General features: G+C 36.4%; 1 protein-coding gene across 1 annotated transcript in view; it reads left to right on the top strand.

The window, feature by feature from the left end:
- Positions 1–23,023, top strand: part of LOC128566496 (phospholipid-transporting ATPase IB-like) — a 372,171-nt gene that overhangs the window by 247,057 nt on the left and 102,091 nt on the right. The window contains exons 26-27 of the mRNA XM_053563334.1: positions 11,780–11,854; positions 19,592–19,714. Coding sequence (XP_053419309.1) covers positions 11,780–11,854; positions 19,592–19,714 — 198 coding nt within the window. The remainder of the gene's footprint in view (positions 1–11,779; positions 11,855–19,591; positions 19,715–23,023) is intronic.

Genomic DNA, 23,023 nt, shown 5'->3' with positions numbered 1-23,023 from the left:
GAATGTCTGGGGTGGCAGGAAATGCCCGGAGAGGCACAAATCAGCATACAAAAGAGGTGCCTGAACCTGCGTCCTGGCCTCAGATGAAACTTTTCTCTGGATCTGCCATCATTTCCTCTGAGGTCACCCCATTGGAAGACTTTAACTGGTGCTCTGACCCTACCCTGGTTTTATTTATTGAGCGCCCCAGGCTTCCAGGCAGGGGAGCATCCAGCTGGGTAAGAGTGCCTGGGACTAAGGTCACCTGTGTGCCACCTTTGACCTGCCCCACCTGCTGCTCACACCGAGGCCTTACCCAAGCAGCCCTTCACTCACAGGGGTCCCACTGGCTGCACCTTGCTCTCAGTTTGTCAGCCAGAAGCACCGTATGCATAGAGTGTCACATTAATGCCACCTGACAACACTGCTAAAATTTTAAAAAGGGCATAAATCTAATTCATTTCCCCAAAAACATATAATAAAGGTGTCAATGTATTAAAGATTATTCTCTGGAATCTGTGTTTCAATGGCGGGTTTCATTGTGCCAGGTATTAAAGAGATGACTTTTCTCAATTTACCTGCTCTGTTGATACTGTCACCTAACTCAATGAATAAATAACTCAAAAATTAGTAATGTATACCTTGTCATCTCCATCTCCTTCTGCATGGAAAAGATTATCCACAAATTAAAATCGTTAATGAACAACAACAAAAAAAGACTGAAACTGGACCCGTACCTTTCTCCACTCACAAAAATTGATTCAAGATGGATAAAGAATGTAAATTTAAGGCATGAAATGATAAAAATCCTCAAAGAAAGAATAGGAAAAACACCAGAAGATATCAGCCTGGGGAAAGATTTTATGAGGAAGACTGCCATGGCAATAGCAACAACAGCAACAAGAAACAAATGGGATTTAATTAAATTGAAAAGTTTCTCTACAGCCAAGGAGACAACAACCAAAGCAAATAGACAAGGTACCCAATGGGAAAGGATATTTGCATATTTTGAATCAGACAAACACTTAATAACCAGGATCTATACAGAACTTCAATTAATTCACAAGAAAAAAACCAACAACAATCCCATACATCAATAGGAAGAGAGATGAATAGAATCTTCTCCAAAGATGACAGAAGAATGGCCAGCAATCATATGAAAAAATGCTCAACATCCTAATTATCAGAGAAATGCAGATTAAAATCACCCCGAGAATCGAGGATTCAAGATGGAAGGCCAGTTGGATCTCATAAAGTTTTCTGATTGGATTTTCAGGCACATCTTGTGGAGTCTACTGAGATAATCTACTCTCCTGAAGTTGGGTGCTCTGGGCTGTATGGAAGAGGCCATTGGTACTTCCAGTCCTAGACACTGTGAAACATTTATAGAGTGAGAGATGACCTGTGACTCTGCACCTTGGGCAGAGACAAGATGGCTGGCTGAAGCCAGCTTTCCACAGAGGCTCCCATCCAGAAGGAGAGTTAAAGGACAGAAATTTAGCAAGTAACCTGGAGGATTAGAGCTGTGCCAAGAGAGAAGGTTGAAGAATGCACTTCAATCTTGCTGAGGTAAGCTGCAACCCCAAGGATACAAATAAAAGGTACAAAATCCATCACCAAGTGGACAAGAGTCCCCTCACCCATGAGAACAGCTCGGAGTACCCCATAAACAAACAAGCAGAGTTCAAAAGTCCTCCCATTATACTCCACAAGATAGACCCCCTAAGAACTGGACCTACTTCCCCTACTAGGTGCCATGGTGCTCTCCTGCCAGGCATAACACTGTATAAAACTGTATATATTCTTTACCTGCAATTCTGAGCTCCCAGCACTCCCCTCCACTCTCACTCTGAGGTCTGGAGCCCTGTCCCCCAGGAGTCCAGATTCTTAGGTGTTTTCTCGAGAGAAGAGGACAGGACATGGACTACTGCTGGCCACTGCTGATTCTGCGGTACGGGAGTGAGGAGAGGATGGTCAGCTGTGAGGGAACCACGCCGGAGCAGTGCTGCCTCAAGGTGCAGAGCAGCAGCTGTTTTTGGCAACAAAAGGGCTCACCTCTGCATATTCTGGAGTCACACCCCCTGTCTCTCTGGGCAACCAGAGGAGGCCAGGCATCTTCTCAGGTGGCAACCACTTGTGCAACAGATCTGGGACAAAAACACAGGCCCCATGAGTAAAGGGTTTGCCTGAGGCGTACCGGCCTGGTTGGAGCATAGGGACTAGAAAACGCACGTGCAGTCCTGGCAGATTTAAAGGGTGGGGCTGACCCAGAGGACTGCTTTACTGAGCCTAAGATGCACCCAGCCATCAGGAGATCATCAGCCTAGACAAAGGAGGGCAGGAGGTTAGAACTGACAGCTAACTGTGCTGTGAATACAAACCTGCAGCAGCAAAGACAGGGCCTGAGGCGCAGGTTCTGTGGACTCAAAACAGCTTCTCTTCTGCAGGGGATTTAGCTGGAACAGAAACAAATTCCACAAAGTTGTTCTGTTCTGTCAGTAACATCAATCAGGGGCAGGGCTGGAACTGAATGAACAGCCTAGCATCCATCAAGCTCCCAAGCTTGTCAGGCCTCACCTCCTCCTGCTAGATAGTGACAGAGAGCAGCGGCCTGGCTGAGGAGACATAGATTTCCTTGTGATTCAGGCAGGTGCAAACCCCTGGAGTATCTGCTCATTGGAGGCAAATGGGTCACAGCCCTGTGGGGTTATCAGTGACCAGGTGTGACAGAGGTACAAGGTGGGCAACTCCGGAGGTATCAATCTTCCCAGACTAATCTATTTGCTCTGACAGTCTTCCTGACCTCATGAAGCACCAGAGCAATTCATATTTGAGTTGTCAGCAGACCCCTGCGATCTAGTTGCCAGCTAGAGACAGGTGCTGAGACAGGTGCTGACTGAGACAATTGATTTGGACCTTTTGAAAAGAGCCAATCACCCGAGGATTATCCAAGTGCTGCCCTGGGTGTGTGGTTGTAGGAAGGTATGATTTTCCTTTTCCAATTGTTGCCTGTTAGGGGCAGGGTGACTTAATTGCAGGTATTTCTTCACAGCTGAGACTTCAACCCAGAGTAACTTATTCACTAGGGTCGGACTGAGACCAGCTGAAAACAACACAGAGCCACTTAGCCATACCACACCAAGCACGTTCCCCATTTCTCAGGCCATAGCACTGAATGGGTCCTCAGCAAAGCTCCAGGGCAAAAGGTACAGACACCAGTGCCAGCTTTGGGGCAAAGGGCTGGTTAATCACTACCCCTGGAGCCCCAAACCCAACTTTTCTTTATCCACTCATTTAGTCAAATTGTGTAAAATAATCATGGGGTGAAATCAGCAGAAAAACTCTGGTAACTTGAATAACCAGAGTAGATCAACCCCCCCTCCCACAAGGAAAGATATGGCAGACGTAATTGTAAATTCCATTCATAAACAGATGGCTGAGATGTCAGAAATTGAATTGAGAATTTGGATTGAAAACTAGATTAATAGAATGGAGGAAAAGTTCAAATAAGAAATTCAAGGAACAACTCAAAAGTTGGAATTACAAATTCGAGGAGCAATTCAAAAGTTGTCTCAAGAATTCAACCAATTTAAAGATAAAACCACAAAAGATTTTGACACATTGAAGCAAGAATTTGCAGCCCTCAAAGATCTGAAAAGTACAGTAGAATCCCTCAGTAACATAGTGGAGCAAGCAGAAGAAAGGATTTCTGACATTGAAGACAAAGCTTTTGAACAATCTCATTCTTTCAAAGAGGAAGAGAAATGGAGAGCAAAAATGGATTCTTGTCTCAGAGAGCTCTGGGATAATTTGAAGAAGGCTATTATCTGCCTCATTGGAATCCCTGAAAGCGATGAAGCGGCTTTGTAAGGGACAGAGGCTCTTCTCCATGAAATCATGAAAGAGAATTTTCCAGACATGCCAAGAGATTCTGAAATTCAGATATCAGACAGTTTCAGAACCCCAGCATACTCAACCCAAATAAGTCATCCGCCAGGCACATCGTAATTAACTTCACTAAAGTTAATATGAAGGACAAAATTCTGAAAGCAGCCAGATGTAAGAAAACCATAACGTACAAAGGGAAGACTATTACAATGACTGCAGATCTCTCTGCTGAAACATTTCAAGCCAGAAGAGGGTGGTCATCGACTTTTAATCTCCTAAAACAAAATAACTTTCAACCCCAGATCCTGTATCCAGCTAAACTGAGTTTCATTTATGATGGAGAAATTAAATACTTTAATGACATTCACATGTTGAAGAAATTTGCCATAACCAAACCAGCTCTGAGAACCAGGATATTCTCCGACCTATCCTCCATAATGACCAGCCAAATCCTCTACCACAAAAATAAACTCACTATGAACATTTTGATCAAACTCCAACTTCCAAGTGGTGAAAAATTAAAAATGTACACTGGAAATTTGAAAAACTCGATACCCAAAATTTTACCAGACTTATCAATATTCTCCATTAATGTGAATGGCTTATACTGTCCTCTAAAGAGGCACAGGTTGGCTGACCAGATACAAAAACTCAGGCCAGATATTAGCTGCATTCAAGAATCTCATCTTACCTTAAAAGATAAATGTAGACTCAGGGTGAAACGATGGTTGTCCATATTATAGGCTAATGGAAATCAGAGAAAAGAAGGTGTTGCAATTCTATTTGCAGATACAATAGGTTTTAAACCAACAAAAGTAAGAAAGGATAAGAATGATCACTTCATATTTGTTAAGGGTAATTCTCAATATGATGAGATTTTAATTATTAATATTTATGCACCCAACCAGAATACACCTCAATTTATAGGAGAGACTCTAACAGACATGAGCAACTTGATTTCCTCAAGCTCCATAATAGTCGGATATTTTAACACTCCTTTGTCAGTGTTTGATAGATCCTCCAAGAAGAAGCTGAGCAAAGAAATTTTAGATTTAAACCTAACCATCCAACATTTGGATTTAACAGACATTTACAGAACATTTCATCCTAACAAAACTGAATATATATACTTCTCATCATCCTATGGAACATACTCCAAAATCAATCAGATCTTAGGTACCAATCTAACCTCAGTACATTTAAAGGAATAGAAATTATTCCTTGCATATTCTCAGACCACCACTGAATAAAAGTAGAACTCAGTAACAACAGGAATCTGCATAGTCCTACAAAAACATGGAAATTAAGTAACCTTATGCTGAATGAAGGCTGGGTCATAGACGAGATTAAGAAGGAAATTGCCAAATTTTTGGAAAAAAACGACAATGAAGACATGAATCATCAGAACTTTGGGATACCGCAAAGGCACTCCTAATAGGGAAATTTATAGCACTGCATGCCTTCCTCAAGAGAATGGAAAGAGAGAAAGTTAACAACTCAGTGGGACATGTCAAGCATCTGGAAAAAAAAGAAAATTCCAAACCCAAACCGAGTAACAGAAAAGAAATAACCAAAACCAGAGCAGAATTAAATGAAATTGAAAACAAAAGAATTATACAACAGATCAATAAATCAAAAAGTTGGTTTTTTGAAAAGGTCAATAAAGTAGATAAACCTTTGGCTAACTTAACCAGGAAAAAAAGAGCAAAATCTCTAATTTCATCAATCAGAAATGAAAAAGACGAAATAACAACAGACGCCTCAGAAATTCAAAAAATCCTTAATGAATATTACAAGAAACGTTATTCTCAGAAATATGAAAATCTGAAGGAAATTGACCAATACTTGGAAGCATGTCACCTTCCAAAACTTAGCCAGAATCAAGTGGAAATGTTGAACAGGCCTATATTAGGTTCTGAATAGCATCAACCATACAAAATCTCCCTAAAAAGAAAAGCCCGGGACCAGATGGCTCATGCCAGAATTCTACCAAACCTTTAAAGAGAAACTAGTACCTATGTTACTCAACCTGTTCCAAAGTATAGAAAAATAAGGAATACTACCCAACACATTCTCTGAAGCAAACATGACCCTGATCCCCAAACCAGGAAAAGACCCAACAAGAATGAATGCAAAAATATTCAACAAGATCCTAACAAAAACAATCAAGCAACACATCAAACAAATTATACATCATGACCAAGTTGGTTTTATCTCAGGGTCTCCAGGCCGGTTCAATATACATAAATCTATAAATATAATTTAGCATATAAACAAATTAAAAAACAAAGACCATATGATTCTCTCAATTGATGCAGAAAAAGCTTTTGATAATATCCAGCATCCCTTCATAATCAGAACATGTAAGAAAATTGGTATCGAAGGGACATTTCTTAAACTGATAGAGGCCATCTACAGCAAACCCACAGCCAATATGCTATTGAATGAAGTTAAATTGAAATCATTTCCACTCAGATCAGGAACCAGACAAGGTTTCCTATTGTCTCCACTGCTCTTTAACATTGTAATGGAAGTTTTAGCCATCACAACTAGGGAAGAAAAGGCGATCAAGGGTATCCATATAGGGTCAGAAGAGATCAAACTTTCGCTCTTTAAAGATGATATGATTGTATATCTGGAAACAGCAGTGAATCTACTACCAAACTTTTAGAAGTGATCAAGGAATACAGCAGAGTCTCAGGTTACAAAATCAACATTCATAAATCAGTAGCCTTTATATATACCAACAATAGTCAAGCTGAAAAACAGTTAAGGACTCTATTCTGTTCACTGTTTCATAAGTGCCAAAGAAGATGAAATATTTGGGAGATTATCTAACTATAGACGTGAAAGTTCTCTATAAAGAGAACTACGAAACTCTAAGAAAAGAAATAGCTGAAAATGTTAACAAATGGAAAAATGTACTATGCTCATGGCTGGGAAGAATCAGCTTTGTTAAAATGTCCATAGTACCCAAACAAATATACAATTTTAAAGCAATCCCTATTAAAGCTCCCCTGTCATACTTTAAAGATCTTGAAAAAATAATACTTCATTTTATATGGAATCAGAAAAAACCTCAAATAGCCAAGGCATTACTCAGAAATAAAAACAAAGCAGGAGGAATCACACTACCAGACCTCAGACTATACTATAAATCGATAGTGATAAAAACAGCATGGTAATGGCACAAAAACAGAGAGGTAGATGTATGGAACAGAATAGAGAACAAAGAGATGAACCCAGCTACTTACTGTATTTGATCTTTGACAAGCCAATTAAAAACATTCATTGGGAAAAAGATTGCCTATTTCACAAATGGTGCTGGGTGAACTGGCTGGCAACACATGGAAGACTGAAACCTACCACATCTTTCACCATTAACTAAGATAGACTCTCACTGGATTAAAGATTTAAACTTAAGACATGAAACTATAAAAATACTAGAAGAAAGTGTAGGGAAACTCTTGAAGAAATCGGTCTCGGTGAATATTTTATGAGGAGGACCCTCTGGGCAATTGAAGCCACTTCAAAAATACACTACTGTGACTTGATCAAACTAAAAAGCTTCCGCACAGCCAAGAACACAGTAAATAAAGCAAGCATACAGCCCTCAGAATGGGAGAAGATATTTGCAGGTTATGTCTCTGACAAAGGTTTAATAACTAGAATCCACAGAGAACTCAAACATACAAGCAAGAAAAGACCAAGTGAGCCCATCTCAGGATGGGCAAGGGACTTGAAGAGAAACTTCTCTGAAGAAGACAGGCACATGGCCTAAAGACATATGAAAAAATGCTCATCATCCTTAATCATCAGAGAAATGCAAATCAAAACTACTTTGAGATATCATCTAACTCCAGTAAGATTAGCCCATATCACAAAATCCCAAGACCAGAGATGTTGGCATGGATGTGGAGAAAAGGGAACATTTCTACACTGCTGGTGGGAATGAAAATTAATACATTCCTTTTGGAAAGATGTTTGGAGAACACTTAGAGATCTAAAAGTAGACCTGCCATTCGATCCTTTAATTCCTCCACTAGGTATATTCCCAGAAGACCAAAAATCACATTATAACAAAGATATTTGTACCACAGTGTTTATTCCAGCCCAATATCATATTTGCTAAGTCATGGAAAAAGCTCAAGTGCCCATTGATCCATGAATGGATTAATAAATTGTGGTATATGTACACCATGGAATATTATGCAGCCTTAAATAAAGATGGAGACTTTACCTCTTTCTTGTTTACATGAATGGAACTAGAACATATGCTTCTTAGTAAAGTATCTCAATAATGGAAGAAAAAGTATCCAATGTACTCAGCCCCACTATGAAACTAATTTATGGCTTTCATAAGAATATGGGGAAGGGGAGAAGGAAGAGGAGGGAGGGAGGAGGATGAGCAGAGGAAGGGTAATTGGTGGGACTATACCTACAGTACATCTTACAAGGGTACATGTGAAACTTAGTAAATGTAGAATATAAATGTCTTAACACAATAAATAAGAAAATGCCAGGAAGGCTATGTTAACCAGTGTGATTAAAATATGTCAAATGGTATATAAAACCAGTGTATGGTGCCCCATGATCACATAATGTACACAGCTATGATCTAATTAAAAAAAAAAAAACCACCCTGAAATATCACCTAACCCCAGTGAGAATGGCCTCTGTCTCAAAATCTCAAAACTGCAGATGGTGGCGCGGTTGTGGAGAGAAAGGAACACTTTTACACTGCTGGTGGGACTGCAAACTAATACAACCTCTTTGGAAGGAAGTATGGAGAAACCTCAAAGAACTCAACCTAGACCTCCCATTTGATCCTGCAATCCCATTACTGGGCATCTATCCAGAAAGAAAAAAACCTTTTTATTATAAAGACACCTGTAGTAGGCTGTTCATCACAGTCCAATTTATAATTGCCAAAATGTGGAAACAACCTAAATGTCCTTCAACCCAGGAATGGATCAGTATGTTGTGGTATATGTATACGATGGAATATTATTCAGCCATAAAAAATGGAGATTTTTCAGCATTTGTACTAGCCTGGATGGAGGTGGAACACATTATTTTTAGTGAAGCATCACAGAAGTGGAGAAGTATAAATCCTATGTACTCAATTTTGATTTGAAGACAATTAATGATGATTAATGACATGCTAGGGCATGGGGGAAGGGAAAGAGCAGACAGAGAAGGAGAGAAGGGCTGAGGGAAAGGAAAAGAATTAAAAAAAAAAGAATAAGAAAAGAAAAGAAAATAGTGACTAATCTTCACATAAATTGGTTTTAATTTTGACCAAAGTGTATTACTAAAATATTAATTTTTAACTCAACATGTTAATATGTTGTTTAGGATATTTATAAGTGACATATGTTCAAAATTTCTCCTTTATGATAATATATTTTCTCAAACTTTAATATCAGGTGTAGCCAGATCAAGTAGAATGATTTTGATGTATTTCTTCTTTTTCTGTTGTCTATAAGATTTAGCATGATCTGTTTTTTGAAATTATTTTTTACTGTTATTTATAAACATTATTTGTCTATTTTTTGATACTAAAAAAAGTAATAAGAATTTAACCGATGACTCCATACTGAATCTCAGAGTCAAAGCATTCTATAATAGACATACTCTTATTTGAAAATGTGAATGTTACTTTCTTTGCATTATTATTATTATTACTTAATATTTTGATGTAGCAATTGTCTGATTCCTTGTCTGAATGTATTTATGTTTGTTCATTCTTTACAAGGTTTTTGTTTCTAATCTGTATCTTAAACATTGTTATCATTATTAAATTTTAAGTCTTTTTAATTTTGTGAAGGCAAGAAAAGAAAAGTGGAAACCTAATTAACACATGTATATGTAAAAATTAAAATTAAAATTAAAAAAAGAAGCATAAAAAATAAATAAATGTCTGTTAGATACATTTGGTCTAGAATTCAAGTTAAGCTCTGTATTTCTTTGTTGATTTTTTGCCTTTCTGTTCTTTCTTGTGCTATCAGTAGGGTGTTGAAATCCCCCTATTTTTATATTGGTTTCTATCTCTTTTCTTAGATCTAGTAGTATTTTTTAGTGCACTGTACTTGCCTTTCCCTTAGGAATGTAAATCCCTGTGGGCTAGACACTGGGAGTCTTGTAGCTACCCTCAGTTTAGCCAGCCCTGTGTGGCTGTCCCAATCTGGGAAGTTACAAGGGAATGTGTACAGGAGATCCAGTGATATGAATGAAGATACAAGGTCTGACATTCCCTGGGCAGGAGAAAGTCTCACAACTGATGTGTACCCAATATCGCACCAACCACTACAGATCAGGTCCAGGGAGAAAATGAGCAACTTGCACAAGCTGGTAGCCTGGTGCTGGGCCCTCAAGAAGTCTTCGAATTGTCACCCACGACAGTACTTGAACTTGGGAAGGCAGAGGAGCTCTCCGCTAGTTTGTAAAATTGTGGGTTTTTTAAACCAATTTAACTGCAAGGTTTTGTAGAGTCTGACTTGTATTTTATAAATTCAGTAGAACCTCTGTAAGTTGAGATCTAAGGGCGTGTAATTAACTGGTCCACATACAGTGAAGGAACCAGGCCTACTGTACTGGTATGTACATGTGGTATATGTCTGGTCTATGAAAATTAGGTCAACTTAAGAAGGTGGTCAGTGTAGGGAGGTGGTCAACTATGGAGGGTCTATTGTGCACTTTGTTGTTAATTTATAGTCATTCTAGAAAGGATTTGGGGGTTATTTTAAAAAGTTATATTTTACATTTCTTAGATGTGAGTAAATAGCAAGAATACATTTATTGAATTGTATCAGTTTGTCAGGCACTGTGATATAGGCAGTCTCTAAGTTACCAGCATCTGACCTACACACAACATGGGGGCTAATACAATAAGTCCCTGAGTTACAAACATCCACCTGTACACAACTCACACTTAAAAATAGAGGGAATGAGTAAATGTACCTGTTTCAACTTACATACAAATTCAACTTAAGAATGAACCTAGAGAACCTATCTCGTTCATAACCTGGGGACTGCCTATAATTACTTTTATATATTTTTATATATTATCTTATTTAAAATTTACAAATCTTATGAGAAACTGAAGCAAAGAGAGAATAAATCACTTGTCAAAGTTTACATATTAGTTAAACTAGGAAGCAATAGATCAGGCCTTCAAAGCCAAGTATATGTGACTCTAAATTACATGCATTTAAAGCCTACCTCTCACAGGATCTTTTTTCTAATTTACTATGTTAACTATATGAAGAGTCTTATGATTACAGAAGACTTTAGCAGATAACCCCTAACATATGATTTTAAGAGTATGTGCCATGAATCATATGGGTCTGGTATCTAATCCCATCTCTGTCACTTGTTAGCTGTGTGACCTGAGTGATTGATTTAACCTCCCTTAGCCAATTCTTAAATTGAGATAGTAATATCTATTTTATAATATTGCTATGAGGACTACATATGATGATGTATTTAAAGTAACATCATAATGCCTGTGGTATATAAGTATATAGCCCCATATCCTGGCTATTACTATTAACCCACTGTGATATAGAAAGGATATTTGAAATGATTGTGCCTGTGGAAGACATAAAATTTGTTACTTGTTACAAAAACAAATCTTCATTACTTGATTTGGGAGATTACTTTGCAAATGGCTTTTGCAAGAAACTCGTATGTTAGTATAAAGATGCATGCCATTAATTACACGTAAATCAATATTTTTAATATCAGTAATATGTGGTTTTGCAATTTATAATTTGTGAAAGAACAGTTGTATTAATTATTCTCTAGCAGCTCAGCCAACTGAGGTGTCCCTTTTCTGTATCACTTTTAAAAATATGGATCTACAATATAACATTAATAGAATGTTTCATTTGGTGTCCTTGTCTTTCAGCTTTGGTTTACCTTTTTCAATGGATTTTCTGGGCAGATTATTTTTGAACGTTGGTGCATCAGCTTGTACAACGTGGTAAGTATTTATTATGTCTATCAGATCGCATGTGGACTTTAGTGACATTCTTCACTGTCTCTGGGGGGAGAATGTTAATTACCATCAATATACTTAGGCAGAACAAATAGGTTGCTCCTCAAATTTAGATGGAGTTACAGTCCAATAAACCCATCATATGTGAACATGGATTTAATATACCTAATCTCTAAATCATCAGAGTATAGCCTAGCCTACCTTAAATATGCTCAGAACACTTACATTAGCCTATAGTTGAGGAAAAGTCATCTAACACAAAGACACAGCCTTGTGAGTAGCTGGGATTATAGGCATGTGCCACTATGCCAGGATAATTTTTTTTTTTTTTGTAGAGACAGGTCACTCTTGCTCAGGCTGTTCTCGAACTCTTGGCCCCAAGTGATCCTCCCATCTCAGTCTCCCAGAATCTTAGAATACAGGTGTAAGCCACCACACCCAACTAATTCCATGTCGTTTTAAACCTCCTGGTTAAAAAAAAAAAAATTGTCCATGGAATATATCACTCTGTTTCTGTACTAAGTGATGAATTTTGATCCCAAGTCCTATAGTAAATACTATTTTCCATTTTAGTGGAACTTTCTAAAAATGAACAATCCCATGCCTTTACTTAACTCATTCTGAATTCAAAAACCAGATACAGATTAAAATGTAAAGCTAAAAGGCTTATTAGCCACCTTGCCTTCCCATTTTTGTTTTATTATTCTGTTTTAAGGACTGGAAGTTAGAGAAACCTAGCATAAATATTGTGTTCCTGGGAGCGTAACACAACCTTTCTGCTGTGCTGCGTTATTGCAATCACAATTATGCTGTATGATCTGTGCACTACTCCCCAAATTCTATGTTCCAGGAACTTAAATTCTGAAACAGAACAGGCAAAAGTCACTGGACAGTGTCACTGAATGTCCAATGATACAAAAATGTCTAGTTCTATGAACAATTGCAGTCTGTGTAGATGTTGACAGTGAGATGCATTTGGCTAGAGCACTGCACCAGTGAGGCTGAGGAATAGTGTTTTCCAGGAATATCACGATCACAGATGATTCTACTGATCAAATTTCTTCAACATTTCTTTCTTCCTTTCTTTCTTTTTTCTTTTTTTTGCAGTTTTTGGCCAGGGCTGGGTTTGAACCCACCACCTCCGGTATAAGGGGCCGGCACCCTACTCCTTTGAGCCACAGGCGCTGCCCTTCTTAAGTGACTGGATAGGGAGTGGCAGAATACTCTGTGTTAGAAAAATAATTACAAATGCATGAGCCACAGATTGGTCAATAGGGTCTTATTTTTTAATAAAAGAAAACACAAATCCAAGCTTTTTCTTTTTTCTTTTTTTGCAAGTAGTAGGCTATAGTGAGAAACTTAAAATCATGGGCCAACTTAGGATAAAATATGATGCTAGACATATCTATTGACATTATTATTATTATTATTATTGAGACAGAGTCTCACTATGTCACCCTCAGTAGAGTGCTGTGGCGTCACAACTTATAGCAACCTCAAACTCTTGGGCTTAAGCGATTCTCTTGCCTCAGCCTCCCAAGTACCTGGGAATAGCTACAACCACAATGCCCAGCTTATTTTTTGTTGCAGTTATCATTGTTGTTTAGCTGGCCCAGGCTGGGTTCAAACTCTCCACCCTTGGTGCATGTGGCTGGTGCCATAACCACTGTGCTACAGGCACTGAGTCTCTATTGATTTATTAAATATCACACCATTACACATACATTTTGCAGACAGAAGAAAAAAAAAAAGAGGCCAGGGCATTTCAAATAGTTATTGGTTTTGCCAGGGATAGACTCTGTCTAATTTGATCACTAAAACAATTGTCATACTATTTATAGAGGTCATATATTAATATTACTTCTGTGTATGCATGACTAAGTGCTATAAGAATTACTTTTTTACCGGAAAAAAACCCACTATGGTATTAGAAAAACTATGTGAAACATGGTTTTCATGTATTAGATGACAGGCTGCTCAAGGCTATTTCCAAGAGAAGGCCAATTTCCAAGCCACAGTGAAGGAAGATGGAACCAAAGGAAAGCCCAAGTATTTGACTGAAGACACAAAGGTCAGAGGTCAGTGGGCCAAGGTAGCTAGAATTTTCTAGGCAAAAAAAAAAAAAAACAGAAAAGAGGGGACAGAAAAGAAAGACAGAAAGTCTAGAGATCTACAGAAGATTCCCTTTGGCTGAGAACTTATTCTCAGCATGCATGAGCAAAGTATACCCAGACCTGCGAGAGAACTATCAGAAAGCATTAGGCTGAAAAATTTTTGGAGTTCATTCAGAGCTGGTAATAGTTTGTATTCCCACCAGCCAGAGAGGGAAGACTTACCATTACATAGGCTATTAGGTAAATTCCTTGTATGGACCACACTTGGAATAATAAGGGTGAATTAGTCCCATAGTAGACACTATTCCAGACCTATCATTACAAAAGATAAGATTAAGCCTCAAAAGATTCAAATTGATTTGAGTTACTGACATGTCCAAACATAGTCCAACAATATTTAAAGGATAAAATCCACAACTAATATAACAACATTTGTAATGTCCAGCATTCAATAAAAGATATCAGGTATATGAGGAAACAGGAAAGACCTATAATTAGACAAAAAATATATTATTGAGGACATACCGAGAAATTACAAAGATGAGATGTAGCATTATACATTTTATAAACATGTTTTGGGATGTAAAGGAATACATGAATATAACAAGCAATAAAATGAAAGGTATAAAAAAGAACAAAATGGAACTTCATGAGCTAAAAATAAAATCTCTGAAATGAAAATTTTTCTGAGATTAAGATTATATTGTAAACCCTAGAAAAGAGATCAGTAAGTATAAAAACATGTCAGTAGAGAAGCACAGACGGTAAAAAACAAACAAAATAAAGCCTTGTTTTACTGTGAAAACAATGTCAAGCATTCTACTAGTACATGCTTAGAGCATCAGAAGAAAGAGGAGGCAGAAGAATATTTGAAGAAACAATGGTTGAAAATGTCAAGTTTGTTGAAAACTAAACTAACAAATTTAAGATCTCAACAAATTTCAAGAATAAACCTAAATAAAATCATGCAAATACTTTTCATAATCAAATTACTAGAAATCAGTGACCAAGAGAACATGTAAAGCAGCCAAATTTACAAAACAAACATGTACAGAAGGTAATCATAATGACCCAGGTAGGCCAGGTGCAGTGGCTCATGTCTGTAACTCCAACACTTTGGGAGGGTAAGGCAGGATCACTTGAGGATAAGAATTAGAGACCAGCCTGGGCAATATAGCAAGACCCCATCTATAAAAACAAACTTAAAAATTAGCCAGGCATAGTGGAGCATCTGTAGTCCTAGATACTCTGGAAGCTGAAGCAGGCGGATTACTTGAACCCAGGAATTCAGTGAGCTGTAATTGGGCCATTGCACCCCAGACTGGGTGACACACCAAGATACTGTCTTTAAAAAATGTTTGTTTTTTTTTAAATTTGGGGACCGATTTCTAATTATTCCTTTTGTTATTTATTTGTGTGTGTGTGTGTGTGTGTGTGTGTGTGTGGTTTTTGGCCAGGGCTGGGTTTAAACCCACCACCTCCGGCATATGGAACCAGCGCCCTACTTCTTTGAGCCACAGGTACCGCACTAAAAAATGTTTTTAATTTAAGAATAAAAGCAGGCTTCTTATTAGAACCATATAGACTAGAAAGCAATGAAATACCTTTAAATTTTTGAAAGAAAAAATAAATTCTATAACCAGTAAAAGATGTCTTCAGAAGATTAAAGTGAAGTAAAAATCCATTAAAATGTAAAAAAATGGAGAATTCATCACTGGAAGACCTGTAATACTTAAAATGTTAAATGAAGTTCTTCACGCAAGAGTAAAAAGTATATCACAAAGAGTAAAAAGTATATCACAAAGAAATTTGGATCTCTCCAAAGAAATGAAGAGTAACAGAGATGTTAGTTACGAGGGCAAATATAAGAAACTTTGCTTTTGCATTTTTAACAAATACTTGACTGTTTGAAATAAACCTAGTAATGTACTATGAGGCTTACCAGTTATGTAGAATTAAAATAAACAATAGGTATAGCACAATGAATGGAAAAGGAGAATTGTACTATAGTATTATTTGATTATTGTGATATATTACATATATATACAACAAACTCTATAAGTACAGCAGTTCTCAACCTGTGGGTCATAACCCCTTTGTAACAATGAAAATATATCCTGCATATCAGATATTTACATTACGATTCATAACAGTAGCAAAATTATAGTTATGAAGTAGCAATGAAAATAATCTTATGTTTCGGGGGTTACCACAACATGAGGAACTATATTAAAGGGTCATGACATTAGGAGGCATTAGGAAGGTTGAGAACCACTGCCACAGGACAACTAAACAAATAATATAAAGAGGTAAAGTTAATAAACCAATAGTGGAGATAAAATAATTTTTTTAAATACAATTACTGAAGAAGTCAGAAAATGAGACAACAATGAAGAATAAATGCAACAAACTAGAAGATGCTCAATTTAAACCAAAACATGTTTAAAATTATATCAAATACAAACAACACTCCAATTAAAAGGCAAGATTGTCATATTGGATTAAAAACAACAAGCCACAACTATATGATTTCTACAAAAGACACACTTCAAAAAAAAAACAGGTCAAAAGGAAAAGGGTAAAAAAAGATTTACAATGTAAGCAGTAATCAAAATCCAGAATGGCTATAAGAAATAGCAGGATTCACGATTAGAAATAGGGCTAATGATCCAGATGAACATTTCTTAATTATAAAGAGATGAATCTGTCAAGAAAACATTAGAATCTTAAATATGTAATCACTAATTAAACACTTATTAGACATTTATTAAAAACAAGGAAGAAATGACATAATTGAATGGTAAATTCAGTAAATCCACAAATATGGTTGGAATTCAAATGATCCTCTACTTAATTAATTGAAACCATAAATAAAAATTGAGAAAGTATGTCGAGGGTCTGAACAATAGTATAATCCATTTAACCAAATTGATATTTTTAAGAAACACCACCCAACAACAAAATATACATTTTATTCAAGTGCACGTGGAATATTTACCAAATTAGCATATTCTCAGCAACAAAACAAGACAATAAATTTTAAAGGATTAAAATTATACACAATGTTATTATTGTACAGTAGAACTTAAACCACAATGTTCTTAAACTAGAAATCAATAATAGCAATATATTAGGGAAATAACCACTTTAGAACTCATTTCTAAATATTCCATGGGTCACAAAAGAAATCACAATAGAAATTATATTTTGGGCTCGGCACCTGTATCTCAGCAGCTGGGGCACTGGCCACGTTACACTAGGGTTGGAGGGTTCAAGCCCGACCTGGGCCTGCCAAACAACAATGACAACTACAACAACAACAACAAAATAGCCAGGTGTTGTGGCAGGTGCCTGCAGTCCCAGCTACTTGGGAGGCTGAGGCAAGAGAATTGCTTAAACCCAAGTGTTTGAGGTTGCTGTGAGCTGTGATGCCACAGGACTCTACTGAAGGACACATAGTGAGACTCTGTCTCAAAAAAAAAAAAAAAGAAATTATATTTTGAATAGAATAAAAATGAAAATACAACTTTTTAATTGTATGAAATGCAGTTAAAGCCCTGCATAGAGGAACACTTACATTGTAAAATGTTTTTCTTAGAAAATAAAGGTCTAAAATTATTGATCGCAGAATCAACCTGAAAAAAACTAGAAAAATAAGAGTAAATGAAGCCCCAGAGCACAATAAATAATAAAATATAAAATCATAAATCAATAAACCAATAGAGAAAACCAATGAAATAAGAAACTAACTCTTAGAAAAGATCAGCAAGGTTAATAAGTATCTATTCACATTGATCAAATTTGTCAAAATAGATATATAAATAAATAAAAGATACTGATTAGCAATATTAGGAATAAAATGGGGCTCATCACTATTGATCCTATGAACAATAAATACATTATAAAGAAATATGAGCAATTTTTATGAAATATTTTGTATCTTGGATAAAACTGAAAATTTTCTTGATAAAATTGACAAATTTCTTGGGAAGACACAAACTACCATGAAGACTACTACTCAATAAGCCAAATAATCTCATATGTATAAAAAATTTAGAATTAGTTCAAAACCTTCCCATAAAAAAAGCTATCCCAAAATATTCATAAATTTAGAAGACCTTTTTTGAATAGAAAGGAGGAGGAAAACACCTCAATTGATTTATGAGGTAACATTACCCTGATTTCAAAACCAGACAAAAGTATTATAGAAAAATAAAATTAATGTCTAATATCCCTTCTGAACATAGATTCAAAAATCTCTAATAAAGCTTTAACAAATCAAATTGAGCCATATATAAAAAACTAAATGCATTATCCCAGGAATGCAAGTTTGGTTTATTATTTAGAATTCAATCAATGTAATCCTGTATGTTAATAGATTAAAAAGGAAGAACCATATAATCATCTCAATAGATGCATAACATTATTTGAGAGAATTTACCACTCATTCCTGATGAGCCTCAGTAGAGTGTTTCTACAAAAACACTATAGCTAAAATCACACTTAATGTTGAAACAATGAATGTGTTCTTCCAAGGTCAGGAACAAGATAAGAATGTATGCTCTTACCCTTTCTATTCAGCATTGTCTGGAGATGCCAGCCAGTGGAATAAGAAAAGATCAGCAGATTAGAAAGGAAGGAAAGCTTCTTTCAGTCACTCTCAGTACTGTGTGTGTAAAAAATTCCAAAGAATACACAGAGGTCATAATAAAGGCCCCCAATTAATTCTTGTTGTTCTGTATCCACATCTTTTGTTTTACTCACCCACCCTGACTCTGGATTTTTTTCATTTAACATGGTTCTTGGCATAATGGTTGTTCAATAAATATTTAAAGAATAAGTGAGTGGGAAACCTCTATTTTGTTTCTTATGATAATAATAAAGACATGGAGTCCTCGTGAATTGATTTTCATTCAGTCTAACATTCAATTAACAATATTTATGGAGTGGCTTCTCTGAACCAAATCCCAGTAAGTGAATAATCTATAAAAAAAATTGTTCTTATGAGGGTGCTAGATGTCATTATTGCTAGATTATTGGCCAATACAAAATTTTATAAAGAGGTGGCCAATATGTAAAGAATATATTGTAAATATGGTATTTTGAAAAATTTTGTAAGGAATGTTTTGTTAATAAAGGTACATTTAGCCACAATTTCCATTTTCCCCCATATATGGTGACTTGTGGGCAGCCTTTTATTATGTCTATTATGTAAGTAGCATAAAATAGACAATTTCTATGCTTTATGCTCATAAACACAAGAAAATAAAATGTGTCCATTTTATCTTTATAAAAAGTTACACAGTTATAAGCTATTGAATCCATGTTTTTTGTCAATCAGAAAAATTATGTTATAATTTGAATGATGTGATCTGTTTGAATTGAAGTAATTTAGTTATAGCTCCTCTGTAAATAATTTTTATTTTGATAGTTTAAGACTTATCACAAAATGCAAAAATAATAGAGTCCTATGTATCCCTCACCCAGCTTCTCCAAAATAATATTTCCATAATCATCTTATCAAACTAGTAAATCCACACTGGTACAATATCATTTACTCAGGTATGGACAAAGGGCTCTTCTTGATAGATTCTTGTTTTCTATGCAGGTTTTCACTTCACTACCACCTTTAACCCTGGGAATCTTTGAACAATGTTGCAGTAAGAGCAGCCTGCTTAAGTATCCACAAGTCTACACCATGTCTCAGACAGGGGAAATTTTCAACACAAAGGTAAATAGGAAATTTATTGCAGGTCTTTCATCTAACTTGATTCCAAAGGTACCTTTGCCCTTTTCCTTTTCCTTTTCTAAAACTTTAGGAAAAATAATTTTTTTTTTTTGCAGTTTTTTTTTTTTGGCCGTGGCTGGGTTTGAACCCACCACCTCCGGCATATGGGGCCAGCACCCTACCCCTTTGAGCCACAGGCGCTGCCCAGGAAAAATAATTTTTAAAATACAAGGAATGCAGTCTTATGCCAACTTCTTGTTACTGTAGCTAAGTCAGAGAATTGAGGTTCAAATAAGATAAATAACAGTGTTGGGAAATGAGAAAAAATGTTGTGAAAGGGAAGCAAGGTACCATGTGTGGTCTCACAGACTAACCAGCTTCAGGAGGCCTATTGTGGATTGGGTATCTTAACAAAGAGGGATGAATCTTCAACAAACTTATCCCTTCATGGGCAAGACTTTTCTTAAGCTTGGATGCTTGCAGGATTTTCTAGTGGACAGGACAAAACACATTTTACTGTTGTTCTACCCTGTTGTACAGATGGGACAAAATTACCACCTATGATCATCTTTAAAAGAAAAACATTTCCAAAAGAACAGATTCCAACTAGAGTTATTGTCCACTGCATGAAAAAGGGTGAATGAATGAAAACCTGGTCTAACAAAGTGTTGTCACGAAGGCCTAAAGGAGGATGACTTAAAAAATAAGCATTGCTTGTTTTTGACCACTTCAAAGCCCATGTTATACCAAGTACAAAAGCCATTACAGAAGACTTGAAAATTCTGCTTGCTGTGATTACTGGTGGGATAACCACCCAGCTGCAACCTCTTGATGTGTCAGTAACAATCCTTTTAAGGCCTTGATGAAGAAAGAGAGGATGTTGTGCTTGCAATCAGCTAGTAATGATTTGACACCTATAGGCAGAATCAAAAAGGCATCCATTGCACAAATTAGGATCTGATTTGTGATTAGATCCTAAATTCTTAGAACAGTGTGAAAAAGGAAGTAGTTGTGAAATTGTTTAAAACATGTGGAATCAGTAATTGTTTGGATGGAACTAAAGACAATGAAATTTACCAGTGTGAGGAAAGTGATTCTTCAGAAGACACTAGTAATGTAGAAATTGAAGAAGACAAAACTACTGATGTTGACAGTGATAAAGAGCTCTTGGCTTTCTATGATGCATAAATATTGTAAATTTGTTACTGGTACATAAAATTTCTTGTACCCTTTTTTTTTTATCCTTTCCCCTGTGTCCTTAATTGTCCTTATATCAAAATTGAGTACATAGGATTCATGCTTCTCCATTCTTGTGATGCTTTACTAAGAATAATGTGTTCCACTTCCATCCAGGAAAATACAAAGGATGTAAAGTCTCCATTTCTTTTTAATGGCTGAATAGTATTCCATGGTATACATATACCGCAGCTTGTTAATCCATTCCTGGGTTGGTGGGCATTTAGGCTGTTTCCACATTTTGGCAATTGTAAATTGAGCTGCAGTAAACAGTCTAGTGCAAGTGTCCTTATGATAAAAGGATTTTTTTTCCTTCTGGGTAGATGCCCAGTAATGGGATTACAGGATCAAATGGGAGGTCTTATCTTGAGTGCTTTGAGGTTTCTCCCTACTTCCTTCCAGAAAGGTTGTATTAGTTTGCAGTCCCACCAACAGTGTAAAAGTGTTCCCTTCTCTACACATCCACACCAGCATCTGCAGTTTTGAGATTTTGCGATGTGGGCCATTCTCACTGAGGTTAGATCGTATCTCAGGGTGGTTTTGATTTGCATTTCTCTAATAATTAAGGATGATGAGCAATTTTTTCACATGTTTATTGGCCATTCATCTGTCTTCTTTAGAGAGGGTTCTATTCATGTCTCTTGCCCATCGATATATAGGATTGTTGGCTTTTTGTACCTTGTGTTTTGTAATTATTTGTTACATAACATTTCTTGTATTATAATATATATGCTTAAAAATAAATGCTAAAATTCCTTCCTAATGCAAAAAAGTACCTAAATATAAACAATTACAAATTTGAATTAAAAAATTAAAATGAAAGATATTTTTCTGAAGCTGCTTCAATTGCCCGGGGGGTTCTCCTCATGAAATACTCACCCAGACCAATTTCTTCAAGGGTTTTCCCTGCATTCTCCTCTAGTATTTTTATAGTTTCATGTCTTAAGTTTAAATCTTTAATCCAATGAGAGTCTATCTTAGTTAATGGTGAAAGGTGTGGGTCCAATTTCAGTCTTCTGCAGGTTGCCAGCCAGTTCACCCAGCACCATTTGTTAAATAGGGAATCTTTTCCCCACTGAATGTTTTTAATTGGCTTGTCAAAAATCAAATAGCGGTAAGTAGCTGGATTCATCTCTTGGTTCTCTATTCTGTTCCAGATATCTACTTCTCTGTTTTTGTGCCAATACCATGCTGTTTTGATCACTATCGATTTGTAGTAAAGTCTGAGGTCTGGTAGTGTGATTCCTCCTGTTTTGTTTTTATTTCTGAGTAATGTCTTGGCTATTCGAGGTTTTTTCTGATTCCATATAAAACGAAGTAATGTTTTTTCAAGATCTTTAAAATATGACAGTGGAGCTTTAATAGGGAGTGCGTTGAAATTATATATTGCTTTGGGTAGTATGGACATTTTGATAATGTTGATTCTTCCTAGCCATGAGCATGGTATGTTTTTCCATTTCTTAACATTTTCAGCTATTTCTTTTCTTAGAGTTTCATAATTCTCTTTATAGAGATCTTTCACGTCTTTTGTTAGGTAAATTCCCAAATATTTCATCTTCTTTGGCACTACTGTGAATGGGATAGAGTCCTTAACTGCTTTTTCAATTTGACTGTTGTTGGTATATATAAAGGCTACCGATTTATGAATGTTGATTTTGTAACCTGAGACGCTGCTGTATTCCTTGATCACTTCTAGGAGTTTTGTAGTAGAGTCCCTAGTGTTTTCCAGATACACAATCATATCATCTGCGAAGAGCGAGAGTTTGATCTCTTCTGACCCTATATGGATACCCTTGATCGCCTTTTCTTTCCTAATTGCGGTGGCTAAAACTTCCATTACAATGTTGAAAAGCAATGGAGACAATGGGCAGCCTTGTCTGGTTCCTGATCTGAGTGGAAATGATTCCAATTTAACTCCATTCAATATGATATTGGCTGTGGGTTTGCTGTAGATAGCCTCTATCAGTTTAAGAAAAGTCCCTTCTAGACCAATTTTCTTGAGTGTTCTGATCATGAAGGGATGCTGGATATTATCAAAAGCTTTTTCTGCATCAATTGAGAGAATCATATGGTCTT

This window comes from Nycticebus coucang, chromosome 15 (genome assembly GCF_027406575.1).
Source record: "Nycticebus coucang isolate mNycCou1 chromosome 15, mNycCou1.pri, whole genome shotgun sequence".
In the NCBI taxonomy this organism is placed as follows: domain Eukaryota; kingdom Metazoa; phylum Chordata; class Mammalia; order Primates; family Lorisidae; genus Nycticebus; species Nycticebus coucang.
This window is presented reverse-complemented; position numbering and strand designations above follow the sequence as displayed.